At 42.5% G+C, this 27,241-nt stretch overlaps 1 protein-coding gene across 1 annotated transcript in view; it reads right to left on the bottom strand.

Annotated features, from left to right (window-relative positions):
• Window positions 1–23,494: 23,494 nt before the first annotated feature.
• LOC143109691 (uncharacterized protein C14orf132) overlaps window positions 23,495–27,241 on the bottom strand; it is a 30,131-nt gene continuing 26,384 nt past the window's right edge. Inside the window, exon 2 of the mRNA XM_076272493.1 lies at window positions 23,495–23,896. Within this exon, the coding sequence (XP_076128608.1) occupies window positions 23,663–23,896 (234 nt within the window). The 3' untranslated portion in view covers window positions 23,495–23,662. The remainder of the gene's footprint in view (window positions 23,897–27,241) is intronic.

Raw genomic sequence — 27,241 nt, 5'->3', positions numbered from 1 at the left:
CAGTTAACACTCCCTTGATGCCGCAGGAGAACATGCACATGGATGTTGACACTGACTAAATAAGGTTATGAATATAAAAATCATAACAATCATACACTATGTGTAAACTACCCAAACCGCATTACTTTTGCCTTCGGGTGGGTTAGTATTAAGCCCACTCTAAATCAATGACTAAACTAGGAATAAACACGTGCTTAGTTTTGTCCTTCTGTTTTCTGTTTCACATGAATTCAGGTGCTGACTAACCGAGCAGGTACGATGACAAAAGAGAGGGGGTGGCTTTCCTGTAAGCAGGGAGTGTAAAATGCAAGGGAGCGAAGACATAAATCTTTCACATTGTTTTTGCTGGGACTCACAAATCCCCTCTGACCATTTTTGCAAGCTAGAGAACTGTGAGTTTGAAAACATGTTTTTATCACGAGAAAAAAGAGATCTAATGGATCTGATTAGCAAACATTAAATCTCTACCCCTCACCAAATACTTGGCCTGGAGCCTGTACATTTGATTCAGTACAATCTTGTAAAGGCCACTATGAGTTGGCCTCAAAGTCTCATTGTAAAACTATTGCATTACATAATACTTTCCACATTGGCTCCTGGGTCCACTCTCTAAAATGCTTCATTTTTCCTTTTGGCTCATTGTGGGAATAATGAATCTGGCATGGGAGGTGAGCTCTGGTTCAGCTCGACTACCTGTACTTGTCATCTGTCAGTAAATGTAGATGTCAACATAGATCAAAGACTGCACTTCTGAGTTTCTGATTCAACTCATGGACCCCTCACTCTGATAGCTGCTACCATAAGGGTAACGGCAACACTGTTGCTCACATTCTCATGTCAGTCTCATAGCAGTGGCGAGATGGCATGAGGGTCTGGGTGGGCCCGCACTGGCCTGATAGACAGTTGGCTCATCCAGTCAATGAGCTTGATAATGAGGGCAGAATATGATCTCATATACTATGGGTTAAAAGATCAGAATATCAGAAACTCAGAAGTGCAGTCTTTGATCTAAGATATTCTGATCATTTGATCAGAATATGATCTCATATACTATGGGTTAAAACAACACAAGAAGTGTTGATGAATAATGCTATGGGTAGTCCAGATCGTTGAAGCGAATAGAATAGTCTGCACACAGTCTAAATATGCAGGCTATTTTATTCTCCCTTAAAAGGACAGTGCTTCTATCCACACCATCCACTCATTTTAGAATATCGTGGGGATCGAAACCTTGCCCTTTCAAGACCGCCTGTTCTTTTTAACATATGGTCTAGCAGGTTTTGGATTTGCACACACTTTTCCATAAGTTTTCATTCTCATCCAAGTGTCAGTATAAACCCTTTTTACGTAAAAGGCTAGACAATCTGGCTACAGAGCTGCATTCAGTTCAATGGCAATGCAGTGATTGTCAATGGGAATGTCCTATCTTTGCCAAGCAACACTACTCTTCTTCTACTTCGTCTTGAACGAGAATTAATTTATAAATTAGAGTATGCCAAAGTCAAAGACTGTACTGTGATTCAGTGCAGAGCTTTATGTTTGGTGTCTGGGTGGTCTGACTGTACATTTAGCTGCGTGTCCTGATGAGACTTTGAGAAAGTGTGTAACAGCATCTTATGGTGATAATGAATCTTTAAACTATGACTCACTGCAGGCCAGTCCTTTGATGAGCATTGCATTGCACACAGCTCATCCAGAGCTCCAGAGGCTGGGGAATGCAGCCACATTTCCCTCAGCCGCTGTCGAGTGTTTTTGCCCAATCACAAAGCACTTGTAAATTAGTAAACCTCATCATTGAGAATGCTTACAGCTGTGATCGCCTCATGTAAATATGAGAGCCGGTGGAAATATTTCTCATCTTCTCATCTTCAACTTGTCAAGACAAATAAGGAGTGCGGGAGACTTTGGGGCTTGTTAAAAAATGCTGGGGCTAGGGTGGGGGGTGGGGCTGCTGATTGTGTGGAATCTCCATGGCAACAAAAGAGCCCTGCTTGTTTCAACGTCTGTCTGCTGAGCAGAGTTTAATATCGGCCTCCCTGGGTAGACTCCTATTTACCTGCCAACAAGATGTCTCAAAAGAGGCATGCAGTGAAAACTGAGAAGCGGATTATCTAATTCTTGGCAAGGTGATTCCAGGAAAGGGTGGTCACATGGTTCTATGTTCTGCATTTACTACGTCTTGCGTGTGTGTTGCATTAATCTTCTCTCTATGCAGTCTGTTGTCAATATGGATGTGGTGAACATTTGTAACATTTAGCTAAGTGACTACCTGTATGGCTTAAAACATAAATGAATTATGAAATCTTTGCTTCATTCAGCTCTAGGTTTCAAACAGTAAAATAAGACAGAGTTAAGTATTACACATAAAATCATAATGGAGTCTCATAAAAGTGAGGAACTGCTAGTTTGTCTGTCCTCCACTTTTGCATTAGCAAAGATGGTAATTGTTAAAGACATAAAAGACAAACGGCACTACTTTAACGGTTTTATGGATTATGGCAGACTGAAGAATGGAAGATAGCTGAATAACATCGGCAAAAAAACATTGGGAAGGTACATCTGAGCTTTAGGCAAGTTGAAGATGCTGTTCAAAACATGATCTGGAATTGGTTGATCAAATTGCTACAATTTCCAGTGAACAGAGAATCAGTGTAATCTGTAAACCTTACTTCCCATTCCCTTAAAAACATACTCCCTGGCAACTGACCTTGGCAAACATGTGTTTCAGCGTCCTGGCTACCATGCTCACTTCCCATTCGGCTGCAGGTTTGAGTCCAGTATACCATGCCCACACCTCAGCCCAGCTCTGCTCCTGATGAGGTTATGTGTGCGCCCCCAGAGTCGGCCTGTTCATGAAATTGAATTGGGGAGGAGAAACTGTAGAGAACATTTGAACTCTTCACCCTGTAGGCTATGGTGCCATATCCAATTTAAACATAGCTTCTCTTCTCTCCTTTATTTTTTATTTGTCTTTGTCACAGTTTTGGTGCCATATCCAATTTAAACATAGCTTCTCTTCTCTCCTTAATTTTATTTGTCTTTGTCACAGTTATCAATCAATATGTTGTTATGGTTTAGCTATCTGTTGTGATCATATTCAAAATTGATGTATTTTTTGTGATATTTATTTGTCCATCTGTCACTTTGTATTGTGTGTGTGTGTGTGAACACTTTGTGTTGTGTGATCTGAACCTGACCTTTCTGAAAGGGTTTGCAGTAAGGTCTACCTGCCAGCACAACTTTGCCCAGTTCACTGGCCACTGCTAAGGGACGTCGTCCACACCAGGAACAATAACTATAAAGATGACTATAACTTTAACGCTGAAAGCACCTACACTGACCAGTGATAAGGAAAGTCTGTCCTCATGTTGATGAATGTGATGGCTATAATTTAATGGATTCTGCTTGGCTGTCAGCTTTTTATCGTTCTCAAAATCGCTCTGAAAGTGATTCCCTACAATATCGTCCTTCATGTTGTTATCGTTATAGTTTATGTGTGGACGTTGTCATTCATATTAGCTATAACAATACTTTTTTGTTGTTTTATTGTCATAGTTATTGTTCTTGGTGTGAACGGCCCTTTACACATCCCAAGAGGATGGGCCAACTTGTCTGCGCAGGACAGAGCGACACAAACCATCCATAGAGCATCAGCTCAACTTAAAAACTGGCAATCAGGCAACGCTTATGCCACGTTTATAAAGAATGATTCACCAATTCACAAGACAGGGAAAGTCCTCCTTAATCTTTAGGCATTTTACTCATCCACAGGCAAAGGAGGCCCAGACAGAAATTTCATTATGTCATGAATGACTGTTAGGTAAACTGAGCTATGTTAATCCACAGTCCAGACCTATAAAACCTTGTCTCACAATCTGTTATCTATATACCATCATGATGAAGTGTGGTTATGGAATCTATGAAACCTTTGGCTGTTTTACAACTGATGGAAAAAAAGACTTGAAAATGTTGTGCACCAGACTTTTCAGGCAAATTTAATTGAGATTGTACATTTTCTCCAAATTATACTTATTACACTTCCCAAACTCCCCAGAGAATGTCAGTAAGTGAGTTTGAATCAGCCAGACTAGCTCTCTCTCTCTCTCTCTCTCTCTCTCTCTCTCTCTCTCTCTCTCTCTCTCTCTCTCTCTCTCTCACTCACTCGCTGTCTCTCCTGATCTCCCCAAGAGAGATAACAGCCTAACTTACAGGAACACATTAACCTTGTTATCTGGGGGAGGGGGGAGAGGCACAGATCATTGATGCAAGATCAGGGTGAAAATGCCACCTTATATGCAATCGAAAAATCCTGTTAATCACACTGCTGCAGATTTATAAATGATCAAAACCTGTGCACTAGCAATATTGCATAATGCTTTTATGTATCTGCTACACGTGTCTCATATTATTTCACTATTTTCATCTGTTTCCTTTATTTCACATTTCAGTACCTCTCAAATGCATCACAAAACAATTTAAGAAATACTGTGGTATTATAAAAGCATTTGACTTGGATTTAACATGTGCATGTCTTTCATATGACAGTGTAATAAAAACATGGAAGCATCATAATCATAACCATGATGACCATTTTATCCCTTTCAGATTTATCGGGAGGAAGTCTGTATGGAGGAAATATAAAGTACATGTATTCAAATATACAATACTCAGTTGTTCTGTCTCAGTTGTTCTGCAGTACCCTTAGTAGAACACTTACCGACCTAACCATACATCTGTATATTAAGAGTCAACAAACTAGATTCCTGTAATTTGCATCACATGTGCCAGTGATTTCTAGAGTGACCCAGTGCTGTCAGTGTTGGCTGAGGAGATGGAAAAAGCGCGGGGCGCCTCTGTCCATTTCAGGAACTTCCTCCCTTTGCTCAGCCACACGTCAGGCTTCACGCTCACGCACCCGCGCACATTCTCCCGGACCAAAAGAGGCCTTCCTCCTGCAGCGAGCCAAGCTGTGATATCTCCACAGAGACCCAGCTATTCCCCCCTCCCACCACCACTCACTTGCCTGACACCCACACTCAGATCTGACTGGAGCAAGAGAGAGAGAGAGAGGGAGAGAGAGAGAGAGAGAGAGAGAGAGAGAAAGCGTGGCCTTAAATCAAATTATTTAGTGTTGGAGAGCTCCCATCCAGGCACATTTAACAGCCTCCTCCTCCTTTAGTGGAGGTGGTGTTTGCTTACAAATTCTATTTTGGGACCATTTTCTTTTATATTATTGAAGGTCAACTTGTTGACCCCAGACTCATGTTTGCTGGTTAACACTGCCCCCTCTGGTGATGGGAGGTGAAGGAGCAGTCGCCTCCTCTTAAAGGGGAATTCCGGCGATTTTTCACATAGATCTCCGTTTCTCAAGGTCACCAAGTACTGTCGGTACGAAAAAACCGAAAACAATCAGTTTCACCTAGCTCGAGTTACTGCAACCAGCAGCTAAGGCAGCTACAGTCTGGGGGCATGAAATGGGGCCTGTCCAATGACATATTCACAACACATGATTCTCAAGAAGCATTGAGGCAAGCACGGTCTGAAGAAGATTGGCGTGATATGCCAGTTTTAAACAGTGGTTCATCTCACTTCTTCATTCCTGCCAAATATTCGTTGTTTTTGTTTACATACTCCCATTCTGAAAGCATTTTTTTTTTCATTACAGTGTCTCTATTGAGTCCTGGTCCTGCTCTGATATTCAGGGCCGGCGATTGCTTTGGGGGCGCCCTCGGTCGCCCTTAGGCCTACTTCCTATTAATCATAGAATTACAACGACAAGCAAAATAAAACATATTTATTAAAACTATTAAAACATGATCATCCTAGGACGCCCGCTCAGCCACACGTTTACTTCTCAACCTGATTATTAGATAGAATTGATGACTATTGTCGATCATTTCCTAATTGGGGGAGGGGGGGGTGGGGGGGGGGGGGGGGGGGGTTACATTACATTAGGCAAGTGCTCAGTCAGCTGCTGCAAATGAAGCGATCCAAACCCTCTGGTGCACAGGGACCAAAGCGGAGAAAGGAAGAAAATAAATGGTTTATACAGTACACACACACAGTAACCATTTTAGTGATAGTGGTGGTGTTCACTCTTCTGAACAGTTCCCTCGAATACACTGAAATGTATGTTTTTTTGTTATGTCTTGTTTTTTTAATTGGCCAGATGCACTCTATAAGACTATAAGAGCATTTGGTAACGCTTTAGAATAAGTTAGAAGGTTGGGCTTGTGGAACTATAGGCTACATGGTCCTCGCTTTAGATTGGGGGGCTGCAAAATGTACTACAAATAGGTAAGAAAGGTCTTATAAGCGTATTAGTTATCCACCTCTTTGTCTTATACACCATTAACAAGCATTAACAAGCTGCTTGTTAACACTTACAACTGTTAACAAATATGCTTGTAAGTAACCTAAAAGGCTGCTTATTAACACTTAAAAGCTGCATGTTAACAGTTAGTTAATGTTATTAAAGGATAACAACAGTTAACTAACTGTTAGTAATGAATTGTTAACTGCTTATTATGCACTGTTAATACCTAATAAGCACATGTTATTCTAAAGCGTTACCGAGCATTTTTGTTTGTTCATCCATTGTTTGAGTCATAATTTGTTAAGTATAAGTAAGTATAAATACTCTTGTGATCCCGTGAGGGAAATTTGGTCCCAATCCGTGAATTAGTGAAACACACAACACACAGTGAACAGAAGCACACACCTTGCTCAAGGGCACTTCAGCCGTGCCTACTGGTCGGGGTTCGAAACTGCAACCCTCCGGTAACAGGTCCGAGGCGCTAACCAGTAGGCCACGGCTGCCCTGAATGTTGTTAAATATCCTTGAACATTCTTTGTAGCATTTTATTATCTAATTTACAATCTATAAGAGTGTATCAATTATGTAAATTTGCCTGTTGAAGTGTTGGAGTGACTAAAAGAGCATTATTGTTTGTATAGTTTCTCGAGTACATCCATTCTTTGAATCATTTGTTAAATATTCTTGAGTATCCTTCATAGTATTTTGTATACAATTCATTAGAGGTGACCCTTTTCAGTCATAATTTGCTTGTTTTTTTCAGTGTCCTTAAAAACACTTTTATTTCCACAGTTAATAGAGTTAATTTCATGTTAAATATCCTTAAGCATCTTTAATTTATGTATGGAGGTAGACAATTAGGCATATTTAGCTTTTTTTAAGATTTCTACTATGAGCATCTTTACATTTTATGGAGTTCACCCATGCTTTAAACCAAACTTTGAGTGTGTAATAAAATAATAAAAAAGAAACTATTCTGAAACTTCTGGTGTTTGTTGTCCATTCATCACTTAATTACTTATTGTTTGACTGCAATGTAGAATAGTAGAATTATAAGTGGGTGGAAAAATTGCTATGCAAAGTAAAGCAGTTAAGTTATATACTGTATGATTCTCAGAGATGTTAGGGGGGGCTAAAGCCGACCCTGCTGATATTGGATGTTTAAAGCAGCACTATGTATTTTGTTTTACCTTAATATAACAGCTTTGAAGTAATTTTGATGGTAAACAAACTTGTAATGGGAAGAATCGTGCCCCTAGGATAGCTGTCAGTGCCCCGCAGGCGGAAAACCAGCCTTGCAGTTTGGCTGACGGCGACTCAGAGACATCTCACGAGAATCGTGAAACATTACCTGGTCAGTAAATATAGCTATTTAGAGATTGTCTTGACCTTGACCTGTTTTGAGTCCTTCAGCTCCAAATGCATATGTACCGTGTCCAGGGGGAAGGGTTCAAGACGTGAGAAGTATTTAGAACGTCAAGGTAAACTAGAAAAGCATTTCCTGAAGGAAAAACAGTGCATGCAAAGTTGTTGCTGGGTTGGTTGCTAGAGTAATTATAGTGGTTGCTAGGCTATAAAGTGGTTGCTAGGCTGTTGCTAGGGTAATTATAGTGGTTGCTATGCTATAAAAGTGGTTGCTAGGTGGTTGCTAGGTTGTTGCTAGGGTACTTAAGGCAGTTGCTAGGTTGTTGCTAGGGTACTTAAGTGGTTGCTATGCTGTTGCTAGGGTAATTATAGTGGTTGCTATGCTATAAAAGTGGTTGCTAGGTTGTTGCTAGGGTATTTAAGGTGGTTGCTAGGCTGTTGCTAGGATAATGATAGTGGTTGCTATGCTATAAAAGTGGTTGCTAGGTTGTTGCTAGGGTCATCATGTCAAGTCAAGTCAAGTCAAGTCAGTTTTATTTTTAAAGCGCATTTAACATGCACATAGTGCAACCCAAAGCGCTCCAACAAACAAGATACATAACAAGACAAACGATGCCGGATGGAGCGGCGTAGTCGCCAGCGTGCCCATGACATCAAGACATGACAAATACATTTAAAATACAAAAAATGCTGGACGGAGCGGCGTAGTCGCCAGCGTACCCGTGACACCAAGACATACAAGACAGACAACAAAACAAATAAACAAATAAAAAGTGAAAAAAAAAAGAAAATATATTTAAAAAGGGGAAAGGTGATGTTAAAATTAGTCCAATTTCCAAACCAGCTGAAAATGTCCAAGGGCAATGATGATCCGTGAAAACTGCACAGAGTGTCTTCACAACCGATAGGCTATGCCAACAAAGTTCTTTAACGTTAGCAAATGATCAACCCGGTGAATTCACTGGCAGTCAGGAGATCACTTTAACGTTTAGGCCTTGTAGACTGCAGTCTGGAGATCACTGGAAGCACAGTCTGAAGTAGTGGGCGATTGTGTAGATCCGCAACTCGGTGGACTTCTAACAGCGACCGTCTGTTACTCCGTGAGACTGCAGCCCCTCACCGCTAGGCTAACGTTAGTCTGCAGTTGGCATGGCAGCTCGCAGGCCAGCAACAGCTCGTCGGCCACGGCAGATCTTTCGCAGAGTAGCAGCTAGCTAGCCTAGGTCCAGCTGTCCTGAGAGATTCCCTCGACCAGACAGTGAAATGCACCGTTAACGGATGGATGGATGTCAGAGGCCCAGTTAGTCTGCAGTTGGCATGGCAGCTCGCAGGTCAGCAACAGCTCGGCGGCCACGGCAGATCTCCCGCAGAGTAGCCCAGGTCCAGCTGTCCCGAGAGATCCCCTCGACCAGACAGTGAAGTGCAGCACCGCTCACGGATGGATGGAAGGATGTCCGATGCCCAGCTAGGGCAAAAGCTAGCCATATCAAGCTCCCAATGGACAAACGTCAACGACGTTTCAGCTGACTTAGATGCAGTAAAAAGGACTAAGAATAACACGAAAACTATCGAAAATAACGTAAATAAATAGGGAAAAAATTTAACTAGACAAACCAATACAAAAAATAAATATGACATTACATAAAATTACGAACATTACATAAAAACAAACAAAAACATGATGCCAGACGGAGCGGCGTGTCTCGCCAGCGTCCCCGTAACCTAGCAACACCATTATAGTGGTTACCATGCTTTAAAATGTGTAAATAATAAAATAAAGTAAGAATAGTTAAAAGTTATTGAAATTCGGAGAAATAGAGAGAGGGATAGAGAAAATGAGGGAAAGTGAAGAAAAGGAAGTGAAAGAAAGTTGGGATGAGAAGTGAGCTATTCAGTTGAATGGAGAGGGACACAGAGAAGAGGTTCCATTCAAGTTGCTGCAGGCAGTCAGTGAGAGAGCACAGGTGCAGTTGATTGCATTCTATTTCCTTAATAGCCTATTATGATGTCATAAAGCCAATGTTAAGTCTATGGAGATTTTAAGTTTAGTTTTTATTTATGGTTATGGTTATGGTTATGGATTTAGCAGACGCCTTTGTCCAAAGCGACATATAAATACAAAAACAACATAATAATATTTAAAAATGAACAGGGAACAGATTAAAATCTAGGTCAAATATAGTAAGGAGAATAGTTGTAGTACACAATAATATCAATTCAATCAATAGCCTAATAAAAAAAGCAATGTAAAAAAAGGGGAAAGGCAATAATAAAACAATAATGTCAATTCAATCAATAATATAAAAACAATAACATGCTAAGACTACATTAAGGAGAATATCAATAATAAACAATAATGTCAAATTAATTAACAGCCCAATTAAAATAAAAACAACATTATATAAACCATAACACATAAGCGCTTAAACAACTAAGTATATGTTGAATAGGAATGTCTTTAGACCCCTCTTAAACGACCCAAAACTACCACAGGAACGGAGAGCACTGGGCAGTTCATTCCACCAACATGGAACCACTGAAGAAAAGAGTCTGGAATTAGACCCAGTTTTTATGACTGGTCGACACAACATACGCTCACCAGAAGACCGCAGTGGGCGGTTGGGCATGTAAGGCTTGATTATTGAATTAAAATAACTAGGAGCAGATCTAGTTAGTGTCCTATAGGCCAAAGTGAGAGATTTAAATTTAATTCTGGCTACTCTAGGGAGCCAATGGAGAGTAACTAGGAGAGGAGTTACATGTGTCCTCTTTGGCTGATTGAAGACCAGGCGTGCTCCAGCATTTTGAATCAGCTGTAATGATCTTGTTACACAAGCGGGTAAGCCAGCTAATAGTGAATTACAATAGTCCAGCTTAGAGATGACCATGGTCTGAACAAGAAGTTGTGTGGAATCTTGTGTCAGATAAGGTCTGATCTTCCTAATGTTGTAAAGCATAAACCGGCATGATTTTGCAATAGAAGCTATATGCTCAGAGAAGTTAAGTCGGTCATCAATTACAACGCCCAAGTTTCGTGCCGATCTAGTTGGGGTCAGTGAAGTTGAGTCAAGCTGGATGTTAATCTGTTGGGGAATAGCTGTTTTAGCTGGAAACACCAAAAACTCTGTTTTTGAGAGATTAAGCTGAAGGTGCCGATCTTTCATCCAGGCTGAAATATCCTTAAGGCATGCAGAAATCCGGTGGGAAACACTAGAGTCATCAGGTGGGAAAGACAGGTAAAGTTGAGTGTCGTCTGCATAACAGTGATAGTCAAATCCATGGGAGCGAATGGTATCACCTAAGGAAGTGGTGTAAATAGAGAAAAGCAAGGGTCCTAATACTGATCCCTGAGGCACACCTGTGGTGAGGGCATGAGACTTAGATACCTGTCCCTGCCAAGACACGTTGAAAGAACGCGCTTTAAGGTAAGATTCAAACCAGTCAAGAGCTTTTCCAGAAATTCCCAGTTCAGATAGTATAGATAGGAGAATGTCATGGTTAACAGTATCAAAGGCTGCAGATAAATCTAGTAGAATTAATACTGATGACTGAGCAGAGGACTTAGCTACTCTCAATGCTTCAGTCACAGACAGAAGAGCAGTTTCAGTAGAATGACCACTCTTGAAACCAGACTGCATAGGGTCTAGTAGATTATTCTGATGAAGAAAGTCACAAACTTGCTTGAAGACCACTTTCTCCAAAACCTTTGACAAGAAAGGAAGAAGGGAGACAGGTCTGTAGTTCTTCACCTCAGTTGGATTAAGTGTACTTTTCTTTAGCAGAGGTGTAACCCTAGCCTGTTTAAAAGAATAAGGAACTATTCCAGAACTGAGAGAAGCATTAAATACATGTGTGACTGCTGGTAGAACAGCGGGTGAGATAGACTGTAGAAGAGTGGACGGGACAGGATCTAATGGGCATGTTGTTGGACGACATCGCTGAAGCAATTGAGAGACTGCTTCCTCATCAAGAGGAGAGAAAGAGTCAAATGATGGGGTCGTACTAACACAAGGCAAAGCCCTCCTTATAGGAGCATCAAACTGAGCACTTATTTTAGCAACTTTTTCAGTGAAAAATGTTGCAAAGTCATTTGCTGACAGTGAAGTAGTTGATGGTGGTGGTGGAGGATTGAGGAGAGATTTGAAAGTAGAAAAAAGTTGTCTACTGTCAGTGGCGCTCTCAATCTTGCTTTGATAGAATGCCTTTTTTGCAAGTGTAACAGTGGATGAAAAGGATGACAGCAAAGACTGGTAGTTACTAAGATCATTTCCATCTTTGGATTTACGCCATTTCCTCTCAGCAGCTCTAAGTTCCTTTCGTACTGAGACTATACTGTTCGTCAGCCATGGATGGCGAGGTTTAGAACGAGTAGGTCTTGAGGAAAGAGGACATGCTGCATTCAGACAAGATGCCAGTGTAGAGCAGAGAGTCTTTGTAGCGTCATTAACCTCAAGTGTCAAGAATGAGCTAGGAGTAGGTAAAGCAGATGTTACTAAAGTTGCAAAATGGTCACTTGAGAGGCTTCTGAGATTACGCCGGACCGAAATTATCGGAGGAGGAGCTGCTGGGTTATCCAGGAGACGCACAGAGAATCTGATAAAGTGATGATCCGATACATGTAATGGATTAACCAAAACGTTGTCTGTATTACAGTTACGTACCAGAATTAAATCAAGATCTTTACCAGCCTTGTGAGTAGGAGGACTGTGGACACGTGTGATATTAAATGAGGAGAGTAAGGACAGGAAGTCAATTGCAGACGAGTTATCCAAATGAATATTAAAATCGCCAAGGATTAATAATGGGCATGCATCCATTGGAATAGCAGACAGTAGAATGTCCAACTCGTTCACAAAGTTCCCAAGTTGTCCTGGAGGGCGATAAATAACCACCAAGTATAATTTGTATGGTTCAGTTATCATGATGGCATGATATTCAAACGAGTTGTGGACCTGAGCAGGCAGCAACTGTGTAAACCTCCAATCATCAGAGACGAGAAAGCCTGTCTCGCCTCCTCTACCAGACGAACGACTGGTATGCGAAAAAGCATAACTGGTCGACAACGCTGCAGGCGTGGCAGTATTCTCCGGCCTAATCCACGTCTCTGTAAGCGCAAGCAATTGAAGAGATAACTGTGAGGCCAGAGCAGGAATGAAGTCCGCTTTATTCACTGCAGATTGGCAATTCCACAACCCTACAGAAAAAGTAGGACAAGCCTGCTGAACTGATTGTTGCCTTTCAACACCAGTACGCTTATTAACCTGACCGGATACAGGGATATGTTGAAGGCACATTATTAGAAGGATTGTCAGCTAACAAGATTGAGATTTAATATCTCAAAAAGTAAAAGTTGTAGAAATATGAAAAGTCATAGAACGAAATTTGCAGCAAGAGCTACGCATCAAAGTTTGAACCAAGTTTCTACGATAAGGGGTTCAAGTCAAATTAGGGCCTGGAAGAATAATAATAACTAGAAAAGCATTTCCTGAAGGAAATACAGTGCATGCAAAGTTGTTGCTGGGTTGGTTGCTAGGGTAATTATAGTGGTTGCTATGCTATAAAGTGGTTGCTAGGTTGTTGCTAGGGTACTTAAGGTGGTTGCTAGGTTGTTGCTAGGGTACTTAAGTGGTTGCTATGCTGTTGCTAGGGTAATTTTAGTGGTTGCTATGCTATAAAAGTGCTTGCTAGGTTGTTGCTAGGATATTTAAGGTGGTTGCTAGGCTGTTGCTAGGATAATGATAGTGGTTGCTAAGCTATAAAAGTGGTTGCTAGGTTGTTGCTAGGGTCATTATAGTGGTTACCATGCTTTATAATGTGTAAATAGTAAAAAAAAGTAAGAATAGTTAAAAGTTCTTGAAATTGGGAGAAATAGAGAGAGGGATAGAGAAAATGAGGGAAAGTGAAGAAAAGGAAGTGAAAGAAAGTTGGGATTAGAAGTGAGCTATTCAGTTGAATGGAGAGGGACACAGAGAAGAGGTTCCATTCAAGTTGCTGCAGGCAGTCAGTGAGAGAGCACAGGTGCAGTTGATTGCATTCTATTTCCTTAGCCTATTATGATGTCATAAAGCCATGTTAAGTCTATTGAGAATTTTAAAGTTTCGTTTTTATTTAATATCTCAAAAAGGAAAAGTCGTAGAAATATGAAAAGTCATAGAACGAAAATTTGCAGCAAGAGCTACGTGTCGTAGTTTGAACCAAGTTTCTACGATAAGCGGTTCAAGCCAAATTAGGGCCTGGAAGAATAATAACTAGATGTACCGCAGAGCGGTACAAAATATGACCGCCGCCCAGTCCAGCACATGTTTTCCACAAAAAGAAGTCACGCTGAAAGGCATATATGATTCTAACTGTCTCACTGAATTGCATTATGCACACTCAATTCTCACTGGTATCTGCTAGACAACAAGTACCAAAACATGATTAGTTCATAGATTTCACATGTAATATACATTTTATACAACCCCACCCCCATCTTGCCTGTTCATAATTCTGAGAAATTCTTGAATTGTGTGCATGTGTGCGTGTACATGTTTATGTTTATGTGTGTGTGGGTGTGTGGGTGGGTGTGTGTGTGTGCATGTGTGTGTTTGCCTGTTTATGTGTCTGTGTGTGTGCATGTGCATGCATGCGTATATATGTCTACTGTGTGAGTATGTGTCATACGTAGGATTACTGTGAATGTATGTGTGTGCGTATGTTTTGACCATGTCAGCCAGAGATATTGTGATGAAAACACCTAATGTTTTGCTTTTTAATTTTTAACTAGGTGGCGCTATACATGAAATAAGTGGTAATGGGATAGGTTGACATGCCCCCTGAAGACCAACATACAAAAAAAAGGTGGACCTCCTAGGCCCTACGGTTCTCGAGATATTCACAGAAAACTGTCTCCGGCCACCTACAGGCCAGTTGGTGTATAGTAACATAAATTAATTTATTTTGTGGCCCCCCATGAACGGAATTCCAAGAAACTTGGCGTGCATTCAGAGGGTGTCATAATGATCCTACACTTCCAATTTCGTGAAGTTTTGACTATGTTAGGTCACAGATACCTGCGATTACAACACCTCATTTTTACTTTTTTGTGTTTAACTAGGTGGCGCTATACTTGAAATGAGTGGTTATGGAATGGGTTGACATGGCCCTTTGAGATCAACATACAAAAAAAAATGGTCCTCCTAAACCCTACGGTTCTCGAGATATTCACAGAAAACTGTGTCTGCCCTACCCTCCTTTCGGGGGGTCCAGTCCAGCGGGGGGGCTACAGATCAAAACGAAAACAGGAGGTTCCATGCTATCCATGTGGGGTTACATGCCCACCAAGTTTCATGTACCCCGGTCTTACAGTGTCCCGGGAATCCTTGACGGAAATTTGGACATGCGAAAAAGAAAAAAAAAAAAAAAATCTGACTAGACCTATATGACCGCCGCTTCGCTGCGCGGCGGTCATAATAAGTCGGAAGAAGCCCGTGGAATAACAATACAGTGCATTTGCATGCACTGTAATAAGTCGGAAGAAGTCTAAGGAATAACAATACAGTGCATTTGCATGCACTGTAAATATTAATACTCTGCGACTCTAGTGGGAGCTCTAGAGTTGTCAATATACCTTTTGAACCTTTTAACACAGATAGGGGGTAAAGCGATGCAGTGCTTTGAGCGCGTGCTGACGTGGAGGCGCTCCTTGACTGTGGAGGTCAAAGCCACCCCGTGGCTTGAGGTGCAGGAGTGCGGCGACTCCCTACCTGCTCGGCCCGGGAGTAATGCTTGAGCACCTTGAGTTCCGTTTGAGCTTGACGAGGGAGGATGCTCATTGATTTTCTGTCCTGAATCTCCATGGAAACACCCCCTCCACACACACACACACACACACACACACAAACACACACATACACATACATGCAGACAAACACACTCACACACATGCATGCACAGACACACACTCTCTGTCTTACACACACACACTAATGGACACGCACAGAATCACATGGATGGGTTCACCTGGTACACCTCTTCTCTGACATGTTTTCTCTTTCTCTCTCTCAATCTCTTTCACTCACTCATTTTTCCACTGCCCTCTCCCCCGCCTTTTACCCTCTATTCGTATGCCTTTTTTTTTGTTTTTTCACCTCCATTACTTTTCTCTTTCTTTTCTTTAATCCCATCTCTTATTGTATCATTGTAATTCTCTAATGATTGCAATAAAGGCTATTTAACCTAAATCTCTCTCTCTCTCCCTCTCTCTCTCACACACACACACACATTTGCAGCAATGAAAAAACATAGAGAGGGCCTCTGTTTCTTGCAAGTAGACTCTCTTCATCTTCTGCTTCTCTCTCTCTCTCTGTCTGTCTCTCTCTCTCTCTCTCTCTCTGTCTGTCACTGTCTCTCTCTCTCTCTCTCTCTGTCTGTCACTGTCTCTCTCTCTCTCTCTCTCTCTCTCTCTCTCTCTCTGTCACTGTCTCTCTCTCTCTCTCTCTGTCACTGTCTCTCTCTCTCTCTCTCTCTCTCTCTTTGTCTCTCTCTTAGGAGGTGCACTCTTCAGCATCAGATAAAGGCAGTGAGCATCAGACTGACTGGAGTCCCAGTGACATGCATGGGGCCTACTACCAGCACGGGCCCCAGTGTGACATCTTCCAGGAGAGAGCGCAAAGGCTTGGTAAAAAACAGACATCCAGACAACCAGACATCCACTGCAAATGTCCCTTTAAAAGCTTACACACTCAGCCTTTCAAGATATCAGAGCATCGTGTTTATATAGCACAGACAAGAGTCCCTGCATTGCAATCAGATAAGACACATCGAGGTCTGTTTAAAAATGTGGGCTTGTGACTTCCATGCAAGCGATTCCGGCCATTAATCCGTTCAGGCGGTCAGTGTTTTCCGTAAACGGTCGGACAACCTTGTTTCCTGTCAGTGTGGGTGCATTAACAGTAGCGTGGGAGACAGTAGTGAAACACATTCTGCAGCAGAGTGAGAGGAAGTTTTGTTTAAAATCCCTGTATCACTGCAACATATCTTCATGCTATTACACATTTTTGACCCCAGCTCTTATAGTAAGAGTGATAAGTCATGTGTAGTCAAATATTTGTACTGACATGGAAAAAGGACAAACTTGAAGGTCAAATTGTGTGAATGCCTCATATTAATAACAAAAATGAGCTTGAGGGAAAGATAGCAATCACCTGATTCATTAACCTTCAGCTAGGTACAAGGTCTCTTAATTAAGTGTGAGGTTGGATTGGGTTGCACAGCAAAACTGAGAATATCTAAAAGTTATCATCTGCCAATCATTTCTATATCCAATTTATCTAAATAATGAATGCAATTCATTCCATAATCATGTAGATCTATGTGAATGTATTCTATTAATATATTCTGGAATAAATTCATATGACATATACACTTATGTATGCATATACATACTTTTATGACTTATTTCCTTAAGTTGTAAGTTGTAAATGTATTCCCAAGGCCCGATGAGCCACCTGGGCTTGTTTGTTTACCTGACACCTAAATGTCACACACAGTCGGCTATCCATCACTCTGGCTGCATTACAGGACGTGTGATAATTGGAGCCAGATTTCCCCCCTCCGCCCTGCTGCCAGCGCGTAATGAACAGAGGTCCCCCCCATCAATCTCCCTCACTCAAGCAGCAGGGCTCCCACACCCCAAATGAATCAGGGTGACACACACACGTAGAGACAGATAAAGGGGGAGATGAGATAGCAGGGAAAAGGGGAGAAGAGAGTCGGACTGGGGAGTTTTCAGTTACCATGAAAAGTTTGCGATTTTCACATCTGTGGGTTGCTTGTTATGGAACTGTTCAGCGAGCATCACATTTAATGAGGAGGAGTGATCTTTCATGAAGATTAACTTCAGCCTCGAAAAAAAAATCACAACAGAGCAACACTTTCTCAAGCTAAAAAGGTAATCATTTATCATCTATTTATCATTAATGACCTGAAAACCCAACTGTGTGAAGTGTGAAGCGAATCTATCCCTAGCCTGCCTGCCTCCAGCAGATTGCCTTTAAAAAGGTCTCATGGGCCCAGGTGTCTATAAATATGCCATTCAGCCAATGTCACCGCCAGCAGAGGCTCAAGAGCCTGGGAGTTTGAGAGCTAAACACATGGTCACCATAGCGACAGGGCCATGTCGACAGGAGAGGGCCGACCCACATGTCCACGGGTTTGTCCGAGGTTCTGCTCAAGAGCCTTGCCTGTCTGCCCGGTCACATGAAAAAAATGTATTTCACGGACCTCAGCTAAAGTTCAATGTGCAATGGAGCATCTGACTTGGAATAACAACACAGACATTTCAAGCTCCTCACAGCAGGAACGCAAACTCCATTAGCTAAATCTATTTATAACACACTAATACTGGTGGCCTATTTCCATAAATATGTTTGATTATATATATATATATATATATATATACATATACATATACATATACATACATATACATTTCTCTCTTACAACAATGATGTTTTCTAACCAATACTTATATACTTATACTTATACTTATACTTATACTTAATAGCTGAAAGTAATGTTTGATACACAGTACAGTATATACCTACACACATTTCTATATCTCTTTAGCTCAGGCTGTGGATTCAGGCTGCATTCATATGCAGTCTACCTTTGGTTGAACCCCTTCCTGAATTGCAGATCAGCCACAATGGCACAGATCCATCACGCTGAAGGGGATTCACCGAGTGACCCTGAGGAAACAAACAAGACTAACATGACGCCGCATCCACACAATCTGGGGGGGAAAAAAAGAAAGATGGCTGGCCAAAAAAGAATTACAAATTAATTCAATTTGGAGATTGGCTAGAAGCAGCGCTGGGCTCTGATAAACCACCACTGCCATTGAATGTCACTTTGCAGAAGATGGAACAGTGTGACAGTACTGAAACAGCAGACACATTTGTTGCACCTTTTCTGAGATTGAACATTCATCCTCCTTCCCTTGCGTGCACACACACATACACAAACTGACACACACGCACGCACACACACACTCACACAAACAGATATCCACAGCTACAAATCACATGGGACACGTCCAGCCAGGAAACGGTGAGCACAGTCATTCTTCACATTTGCAGCGACGTGAACAGCTGTGCACTGCGACACCAAATCAAAAGACAAAATAGATGTTCGCTGGAAGAGAACTTGAGACCAATACCTCCTGTTTTTCCTGGTAAAAAGAAACCCAGTTGGGATTCTGCTCAGAGAAGGGAAAGAGAGAGAGAGAGAGAGAGAGAGAGAGAGAGAGAGAAAGAGAGAGAGAGAGAGAGAAGCAGGAAGGGAGAGACACATCCTACTGAGAACACTGACAGCACTACATTGAGAACATGGCAGGTAGGGATGGGTTCTCTGTTGAAAAACCTCCTTCATTAAACATCCCAGTGTAGCGCTCTCTCCAGGAGCCTTTTCTAAATACTTGCTAAAAGGCTTGTGAGAGTCTGCATTTGACAGCAATGGAAAAACATAGAGAGGGCTTCTGTCTCTGGCAAGTAGACCCTTTTCTTATTCTTCTCTCTTTCTCTGTCCTTTCTCTGTCCCTCTCTCCCTCCATCTGTCAGCACAAGCTGGGCCCTATTAATGAGGGATTAGTATGGGTACCCAAGGTTAGCCTCTCCAGTCAGGTGGGGTTGGGGTGCTATGGCTGACATGTTCTGATGAGGCTTGCGGACAAAGAAACAACATTGTGTATGTATGTTTGTGTGTGTGTGTGTGTGTGTGTGCGCGCCTGTGTGTGTGTGTGTATGTGTGTGTCATGGATGTGAATATGTTTGCTTTACTTGCATTTTTGTGTTTGTGTTTGTTTGCAATGTGTGTTTGTGTTTGTAATGTGTGTGTGTGTGCTTGTTTTTATGCATGTGTGTACAGTATGTTGTTTTGTCTGTATATTTGTGTTTGTCAGTGTTGGTGAGTGTTGCGGATGTCCTTGGGGGAGTTTGGTCTTGTCATCTCAGCTTTGGGAAACCACAGTGGCAGCAGCAGAGTGGCAGAGGGGGCCTGGTTGAGTGGGCGAGCACTGATGCAGGAGTCGCCAGAGGGACAAGGGTGAGGAGGGGTGTCCAAGATATGTCAGGACTCACAGCTGGACCTCTCTGACCGCCACACTGTGAGCCACTAACGGGAGGCTTGAGGCGCAAGGGAACTGAAGACAGGCCTGAGATGGGCTTTGTGGTAGCAGAGGCCTGCGGGTGAAGAGCTGTGCTGTGTGTACATCCCTCTGACCAATAAGATGAGAGATGTGCTGGTGACAGACATTAGCACCTGTGGCTTTTAGCCTGCTAGCAACCCCCAACTTCCAAGGCCGAGGCCCCAAGGCTGTCAATCTAGCCAGTGGTTCTCACTATTGTGACAGCTAGCTCTTTGCCAGCTATTCTGTTCAGGATATGATGCTGCTTCTATTCATAATTTCTTACCCCTGTTAGTGTTCTCCTATATTAACCATTAATAATGAACTCCTGTTCTATCTCGTTCTAGTCCTTACAGTACAATGTAGCTTCGCTCCTCCTCCACACCTTGTCTCAGCTATCGAGTACTTCAGCTTGCTGACACTAACGCATGATTGTTATAGCCCTTAATTTCTATTTTCATGGTTTTAATAGCCCTTACTTTGTTGTTTTCTCTTCATTTGGTCAGTTGTGTTGTGTTATACCTCACTTACCATATAAGTTGCACTGGAGTCACAGTCACAGAATCAGCAGATATGGGAGAGCTGTAATAGTCAGCTTGGTCACCGAAATTAGTACACAATCGTAAGGCCATCATCTACATCACATAACAGGTCCAACAGACCATATAAGAAAGGAATGTTGAGAGCTGACACCAAATGACAACACAGAGCCCTGTGACATTTAATGAGGACATTTTTAATATATTTGTACAAAAAGCAAAAAAACATATCTGTGTGCAAGTGAGGTACAATGTGACTGTCTACCACCATATGTAGACATTAGAATTCTCTGTAAAGACTATTCACCCACATCAATATACAGAAGCTCTCTGTTCAGGATATGAAGAGCCTACACAAAATATATATGTATAGAAATCTGTACAGTTTCTAAGCAGATACCATTGCAGTTTACCACGTTTAACTCAGAGAAGACACGTGAATGATGCTGTAGATTTGGTTGAGCAACACTTTCAGTGTAGAAATACTGCCTACAACACAATGTTGGTTTGGACACATCCATGAATTTAACAGGTCTTTTTTACTGCCTGTCAGGCTTGTATCCTCAGGGGGAGGCCAAATTTACAACATCAGTGTTCAGTGAACATGTCAGGATCTCAGGTGTAATACACACAGAGATGCCATCACTTTTACCATTGCGTTCTCAATGTCACCCTTGAACAGTTTAGATGCTGCTTTGCCTTTATCCGCCACTTAGTGTAAATCAAATGCAGCACAACGGAATTAAGAAATCTCTCCCCTTGCTTGGCCGCCTCTTCACCTCTATCTAACCCATGAGTCATCCGTCACAGGAGAGAGGGGGTAAAAAAGATGACCAATCAATTAAGATCAATAGAAAACCCACCCCGGTAAGAAAACAGGCAGCAGATGTGTGTGTGTGAAAGGATTGCCTCGTAAATTAAAACTCTCAGAAAAAAAGGGTCTTCCAGAAATGCCACCCAGAAATGGATCGTTAAGCAACTGTCACAGATGCAGGCGCTGGTGGATGGGATGTGTGGCTATCCACTAACGGCCGACGATTTTTGTTAGCAAGCTTGGCTTGACCTCTCCCTCACACTCGAGGGAGTGTCTGAGATTTACAGACACTTTATTAGCCAACCTCCCCCACACACACACATCTCAAGGGAATTACACCACCCCATCTTACCCTAATGCTTTTACTGATGCTACTGCCAGGACCTAATGCCAGGCAAGTAGTTGGCAGTGTGTGTGTGTGGTGGAGGGGTGTTCCAGCAAAGGTAAAATATGAAGGTGTCAGTTTAGAATGTATAAAGCTGCTTCCTTGTTCCGGGTACTGGGTACTGAGTACTAACCTGACTCTCGCCAGATGAATTTCGTTCTGCCTAGCTCCACTCATCCATCTGGGATCGCTCCATTGGAGAGGTGTTTCAGAAGGCTGGGCATATGATTGGATAAGCCACTTGTCCGTCATCTTTATTGACGTGCTACTTCAACCACTCACATCGAAGCCAACCCTGTGACGCTGATGACGCTTGCTTCCTCGATGCGAGCCATTGTCTGAATCAGAACAGTCTCACAGTCGCTTCTCCGCTACGTCACATCTATGAAACTTCCGCCCTGCGTCCTGATTGGCTCTACCATAAAATCTGGTGCTGAAATCACTCCTAACGGAAGCGATCCCAGATGGATGTGTGTGGAGCTAGGCGGAACGAAATTCATCTGGCGAGAGTCAGGTTAACTGAGTACAACTCACACAGGTGACTCATGAGGATGGTTATTTCTCTTGAGAGAAAAACGAGCCATAGCTAAGGAGAAAACAGTTAGGCCTGTCTGTACTGCGCTAGAGAAGAGCTTTGTTGTCGTTGCACTGCAAATAAGAGTACTCCATCATATCTTGGCATGGGGGAAGTTTGTCAGTGTTCAAGTTGCATGGTGTGTTTTGCAGAAAAGGGGCCGTAAATGGGTACCAAATCCTCTGTGTTCTGAAGGAAGGGGGACAGGATGGACGGGTCACCATGGCAACGGCAGCCTCTTATCCAGAGCTCATTAAGAGCAGGCAGGCTCTTGTTTTGTCGAGCTGCAGTTGGCCAAATACAACAATGAAGAGGCTTTTGTCCACTTCATAATCATTTCTTTCTGCACAGCTATATCGCAGCCCACAGTCAAACTGACTTCTCGCGATTAATGTTGGCAGATCCCAGACGACCTTTTTTTCTGAAATCAGAAAGATTGTCACTGCGATTTGAGACTGCGTCAAAATGAATCTACCTTCACAGCCCTTACCAATCAGATTTAGTATTTATTAAGAATACATAAGGCCGTGGTGGGCCAGACTGTCTGGGAATTTAAATGTTCTCAGTTGCTGTGATCAAATTGAGAATATATCCCTTTTGTCATTTCGGAAGAGACAGAGTGGCAAAAGTTGGCATCGGAGAGAACTGCAGGCAACAGATTGTCTTTAGCAATCAATGCGATAAGAGAGAGGGACTTACTAAGACACACCGTCATCCTCACACTGCCCTGCCTCTCCCAGAGAGTTCGGAGTCTTCGCAAAGCAGAACTGAGCTCACCTGTGAGTTTGTGGATGTTGGCGTAACATGCAGTGGTGCTTCTTGCACGATTGGTCCTTTAGTTTAGATATTTGTGACTCTTTACAGCCCCAATCCCAACTCCATGATTGTTGCCAACTTAATATTTACCTATGACACCGACACCAAGAGCCACTGTTGATTACAAGGCAGTGTTAAGATGTTCAGATCTGTACAATAAACAGCGACAATAATTTACAGTTGACTGTACAGGACTGCACTTGGTAAAGGTAAGTTCTATATACCAACACTGAGTACATTTAAAGCTTATGGTAGTACATGTTGCTCAACTAACAAAAAGGCAAAGTAAGAGCGAGGAAAAAATGCTTAACAGCCTAAACCTTTGGCAGTAGTTTTTGTCCGGTTTTGATCATTCATTTAGGTTTTTGAGATCAACTCACACCGGGGAGTATGCCCAGTCTCTTTTGAGTGAGTCATTTGCAATGTTGCAAAACATTTTCTCCAACCTGTTGGATTTTTTTGTAGTAAAGAAAAGAACCAAACCAAAAAGGAGAAGAAAGTGAAATTAATCTATAAATATTTAATAACTAAAGAAAAAACATGGGGGAAATGGGGGAAAAAGTGCCTTCATTGGGGTTTCCCATCCATGCTCTTGGCAGCTAATTTCTCTGGCTTCTGATCACTCTTCTCCCATACGCAGTCCAACAGGCACTCCATACATCCGTCTGTCCCTTATCGGTCCAGACCTCAAAAGGTGAAGGCGTAGACCACACCGACCACCACGATGTTGCCGATGGTGGCGGTGATGGCAATCCAGAGCCAGATGGCATCGCGCGACATGGGCTGCTGCTGTTCCTCCGGCTGGTTGTGGGTAGTCATGGCGGCGGCGTGGACGCTCGCTGACGAGTTGAAGAGTGAGTGGTCAGTGCTGTAGTCGTCGTTGGGCGACGAGTCCATGAAGGCGCCCGTCATGACGGGGATCTGCGGGAGGGGGAATAAACAAAAAAAAAACTTGATGAATGACATAAATGGTGTTGAGAGAGACAGTCAATTCCTATGGAATAAACATGAATGTGCTTACATTTCGATGAGTACACAATATCCCACAGTGCATTGCACACAGCATGAGTGCCATATACTATGCAAGCTTCAGCATCAAAAGCAAACTGCATATAGTTAAAGATATTCTCAAAACAGCTGGACGTCTTCCCTTGTTTGGAAGATGTAATGCCTCAAATGTGAAATACCTCCGCTTTGAAAGACATAACGGTCATCTTTGGAATTCCAATCAAAAAGCAATTTCCATGACAGTGGGAAACTGCAAACATGGATGATCATGCACCATGCTTTAAAGAATAAACATAGCGTCTCAGAGAGCTTTGTAAGCAGTTTAAAGGTGTGGGTGCTATGTTCTTAGATGGGTGCTCTTAGTGGGCGTTTGGTGACAGTGGTCCTTCTTGGAAGACCAATCATGGACTAAAAATACCACAGAGAGATGAAAAAACAACATCCTTCGTTCCCCCTGGTCTTCCTCACTCCTCCCTTCCCCCAAACATGTCTCCTTGCCATCTTTGCCTGCCTCACACACACTTACTGCCAGAGAGGTCAGTCGTCACATCTTCCTCATATCTGCAAGTGACAGATGCATGCACTACTGATGTGGGGGGTATCTCTGTGTGTGTTTGTGAAGCGGCGGTCATATAGGTTTAGTCAGATTTTTTTTTCTTTTTTCGCATGGCCAATTTTCCGTCAAGGATTCCCGGGACACTGAAAGACCGTGGTACACGAAACTTAGTGGGCATGTAGCCCCACAAGGATAGCATGGAACCATTGTTTTTCGTTTTGATCTGTAGCCCACCCCCCCCCACCGCTGGACTGAACCCCCGAAAGGAAGGTAGGGCAGACACAGTTTTCTGTGAAAATCTCGAGAACTGTAGGGTTTAGAGGACCACCTTTTTTTGTATGTTGATCTTAAGGGGCCTGTCAACCCATTCATTTCATGTATAGCGCCACCTAGTTAAAAATTAAAAAGCACAAAATGATGTGTTGTAATCACAATATCTCTGGCTGACATGGTCAAAACTGCACGAAATTGAAAGTGTAGGATCATTATGACACCTTCTGAATGTATGCCAAGTTTTGTGGACTTTCGTTCATGGGGGGCCATACAATAAATTAATTTATGTGTACATTTAGTGACCGTACACCAACAGAGTTTTCTGTGAATATCTTGAGAACCGTAGGGCCTAGGATGACCAATTTTTTTGCGTATGTTTGCCTCCAGGGGTCATGTTAAGCCATTCCATATGCACACATGTTCATAAACAGATATTCACACACTCACATATTCACAGTAATTATATGTATGACACATACACACACAGTAGACATATGTACGCATGCATGCACAGGCACACACACAGGCACACCCACAAGCACATGCACACACACACACACACACACACACAAACAAACAAACATAAACACGTACACGCACACATGCACACAATTCAAGAATCTCTCAGAATTATGAACAGACAAGATGGGGGTGGGGTTGTATAAAATGTATTTTACATGTGAAATCTATGAACTAATCATGTTTTGGTACTTGTTGTCTAGGAGATACCAGTGAGAATTGAGTGTGCATAATGCAATTCAGTGAGATGGTTAGAATCATATATGCCTTTCACCTTTTGTTTTTAGCCAGCAGCCAGACCAGCAGATACCCTGACTTTGCTGAATTACTAAAGCTAAGCAGGCTTAAGGCTGTGATATGCTCCTCCGTCACATTTGCGCGTGTGGAAGACGTGCGTCATAGTTTGTACTTGGATTAGAAACTTCTTTGGAAGAGTAGGGTCCTGCTGGAAGTGGTGTTGGTGGCTGGCCAGTAGGTGGCACTCTTCCCTGTGACCAAAAGCCACCAAACAAATATCAATCCCAATGTCCTATTGCAGTGACAGGGACAGTGTCTAAATTTGTCAAAATTGTCAAAATTTCACTACATGCTTTACGTTAGTATTTCCATGTGTGACAAATAAACCATCTTGTATCCTTGTATTTTCAAGACATTGAGGTGGACATTACAGTGTTTTTAAACAGGTATTGGGAAAACAAAACTGTATTCACTCCAGGGTAAAGGACAGTTATCTTTTATTTTTCATGCAAAACCCTCCGTTGGAGTTGCACAATTGCATTGAAGCCACTTTGCATCCTCTACACAATCTACATGACTCTGGTTCAGTATGGGAGATTCTTAGCCTGACGAACCAGACCCACATTAAAATGTAGGGTCTGGGCACTCACCGTTCGCAGTGCTCAGTCCGAGGGGCGGGATAATCAGTTGTCTTTCAAATTCCCTCTGCATGCAATAGGACAGCGGCAGCGCTATGAGTCCCATGCGTTTCCCACCAGCGGAGCTAGTTGGCTAGTTCAAACGTTTGCCAACTTAATAAAAGCTTAACTCGTGTCACACTGTTCGCCAACAGCAACATCCATCTTATTTGTTTTCAAGTAGCAGGGAATTCAAGCCAAACCGTTGCAACTCTGCCATCAATCATTATGTTAAGCCCACCTAACGACTCTATACACGATTTCATTGGCCAGATTGAGTTTCGATTTCTGGAGCTCACAAGCCAACGGAGAGTTGCTAGACTAGCCCTGTGCTTAGCCACCATTCGAGACCGGATCAGACAAAGGAGAACAAGACAGAGGACAAAAACTATAGAATCTGTTGAAACTTGGCTGTGGCCAAGACTGATTCGGAGAAAGGGAGAAAAGGGAAGAAGTCACTGGATTCTGGGCTGAACACCAGGGCGTATAAGCCAAACCACGCGGCTAAAGTTGCATCTGCTAACGTGGACACCACTCAGGGAAGGAGGCAGCAGGAAGATGGAGCTCCTGGAAAACTCCAGGACAGAATGAAAGCTTCTCTGCAGGCTTTTGAGGAGCGGCGCAAGCCATACTGGGTGCTCCAGAGAGAATGGAGAGAAAAAAACATGGATGATATAAACAGGGAGGCCTCTCAGGCCAGAGGGAATCTCCAGCCCGGAGAACCAGCTACTGAGAAGGTGAACATGGAGGACACTGAGGCAGAAAAGGATCTTCAGCCTGAACCAGCAAGTAAGACTGCAAATCTTAACACTGATAATTCATGCCCATAGTTCTATTTTTATGGGAACATCATAGACTTTAAACGGATTAGTCATGCCCACAGTTAAGATAGCCTTTTCTAACAGGCTGGGTTGTGGCTAATGGCGAGATGTGGCAGAAGATAGCCCAGGATGGTCCTGTCATTTGCAAAATGCCCATCATGAACTGTAAGTGAAG

Source organism: Alosa pseudoharengus, unplaced genomic scaffold, assembly GCF_046254945.1.
Source record: "Alosa pseudoharengus isolate Yale_2024_CS ecotype anadromous, Long Island Sound unplaced genomic scaffold, YU_APseudo_1.1 YU_APseudo_1.1_scf_7, whole genome shotgun sequence".
In the NCBI taxonomy this organism is placed as follows: Eukaryota; Metazoa; Chordata; class Actinopteri; order Clupeiformes; family Clupeidae; genus Alosa; species Alosa pseudoharengus.
The sequence above is the reverse complement of the archived record's forward strand: the minus strand, read 5'-3'. Positions and strand labels throughout refer to the sequence as shown.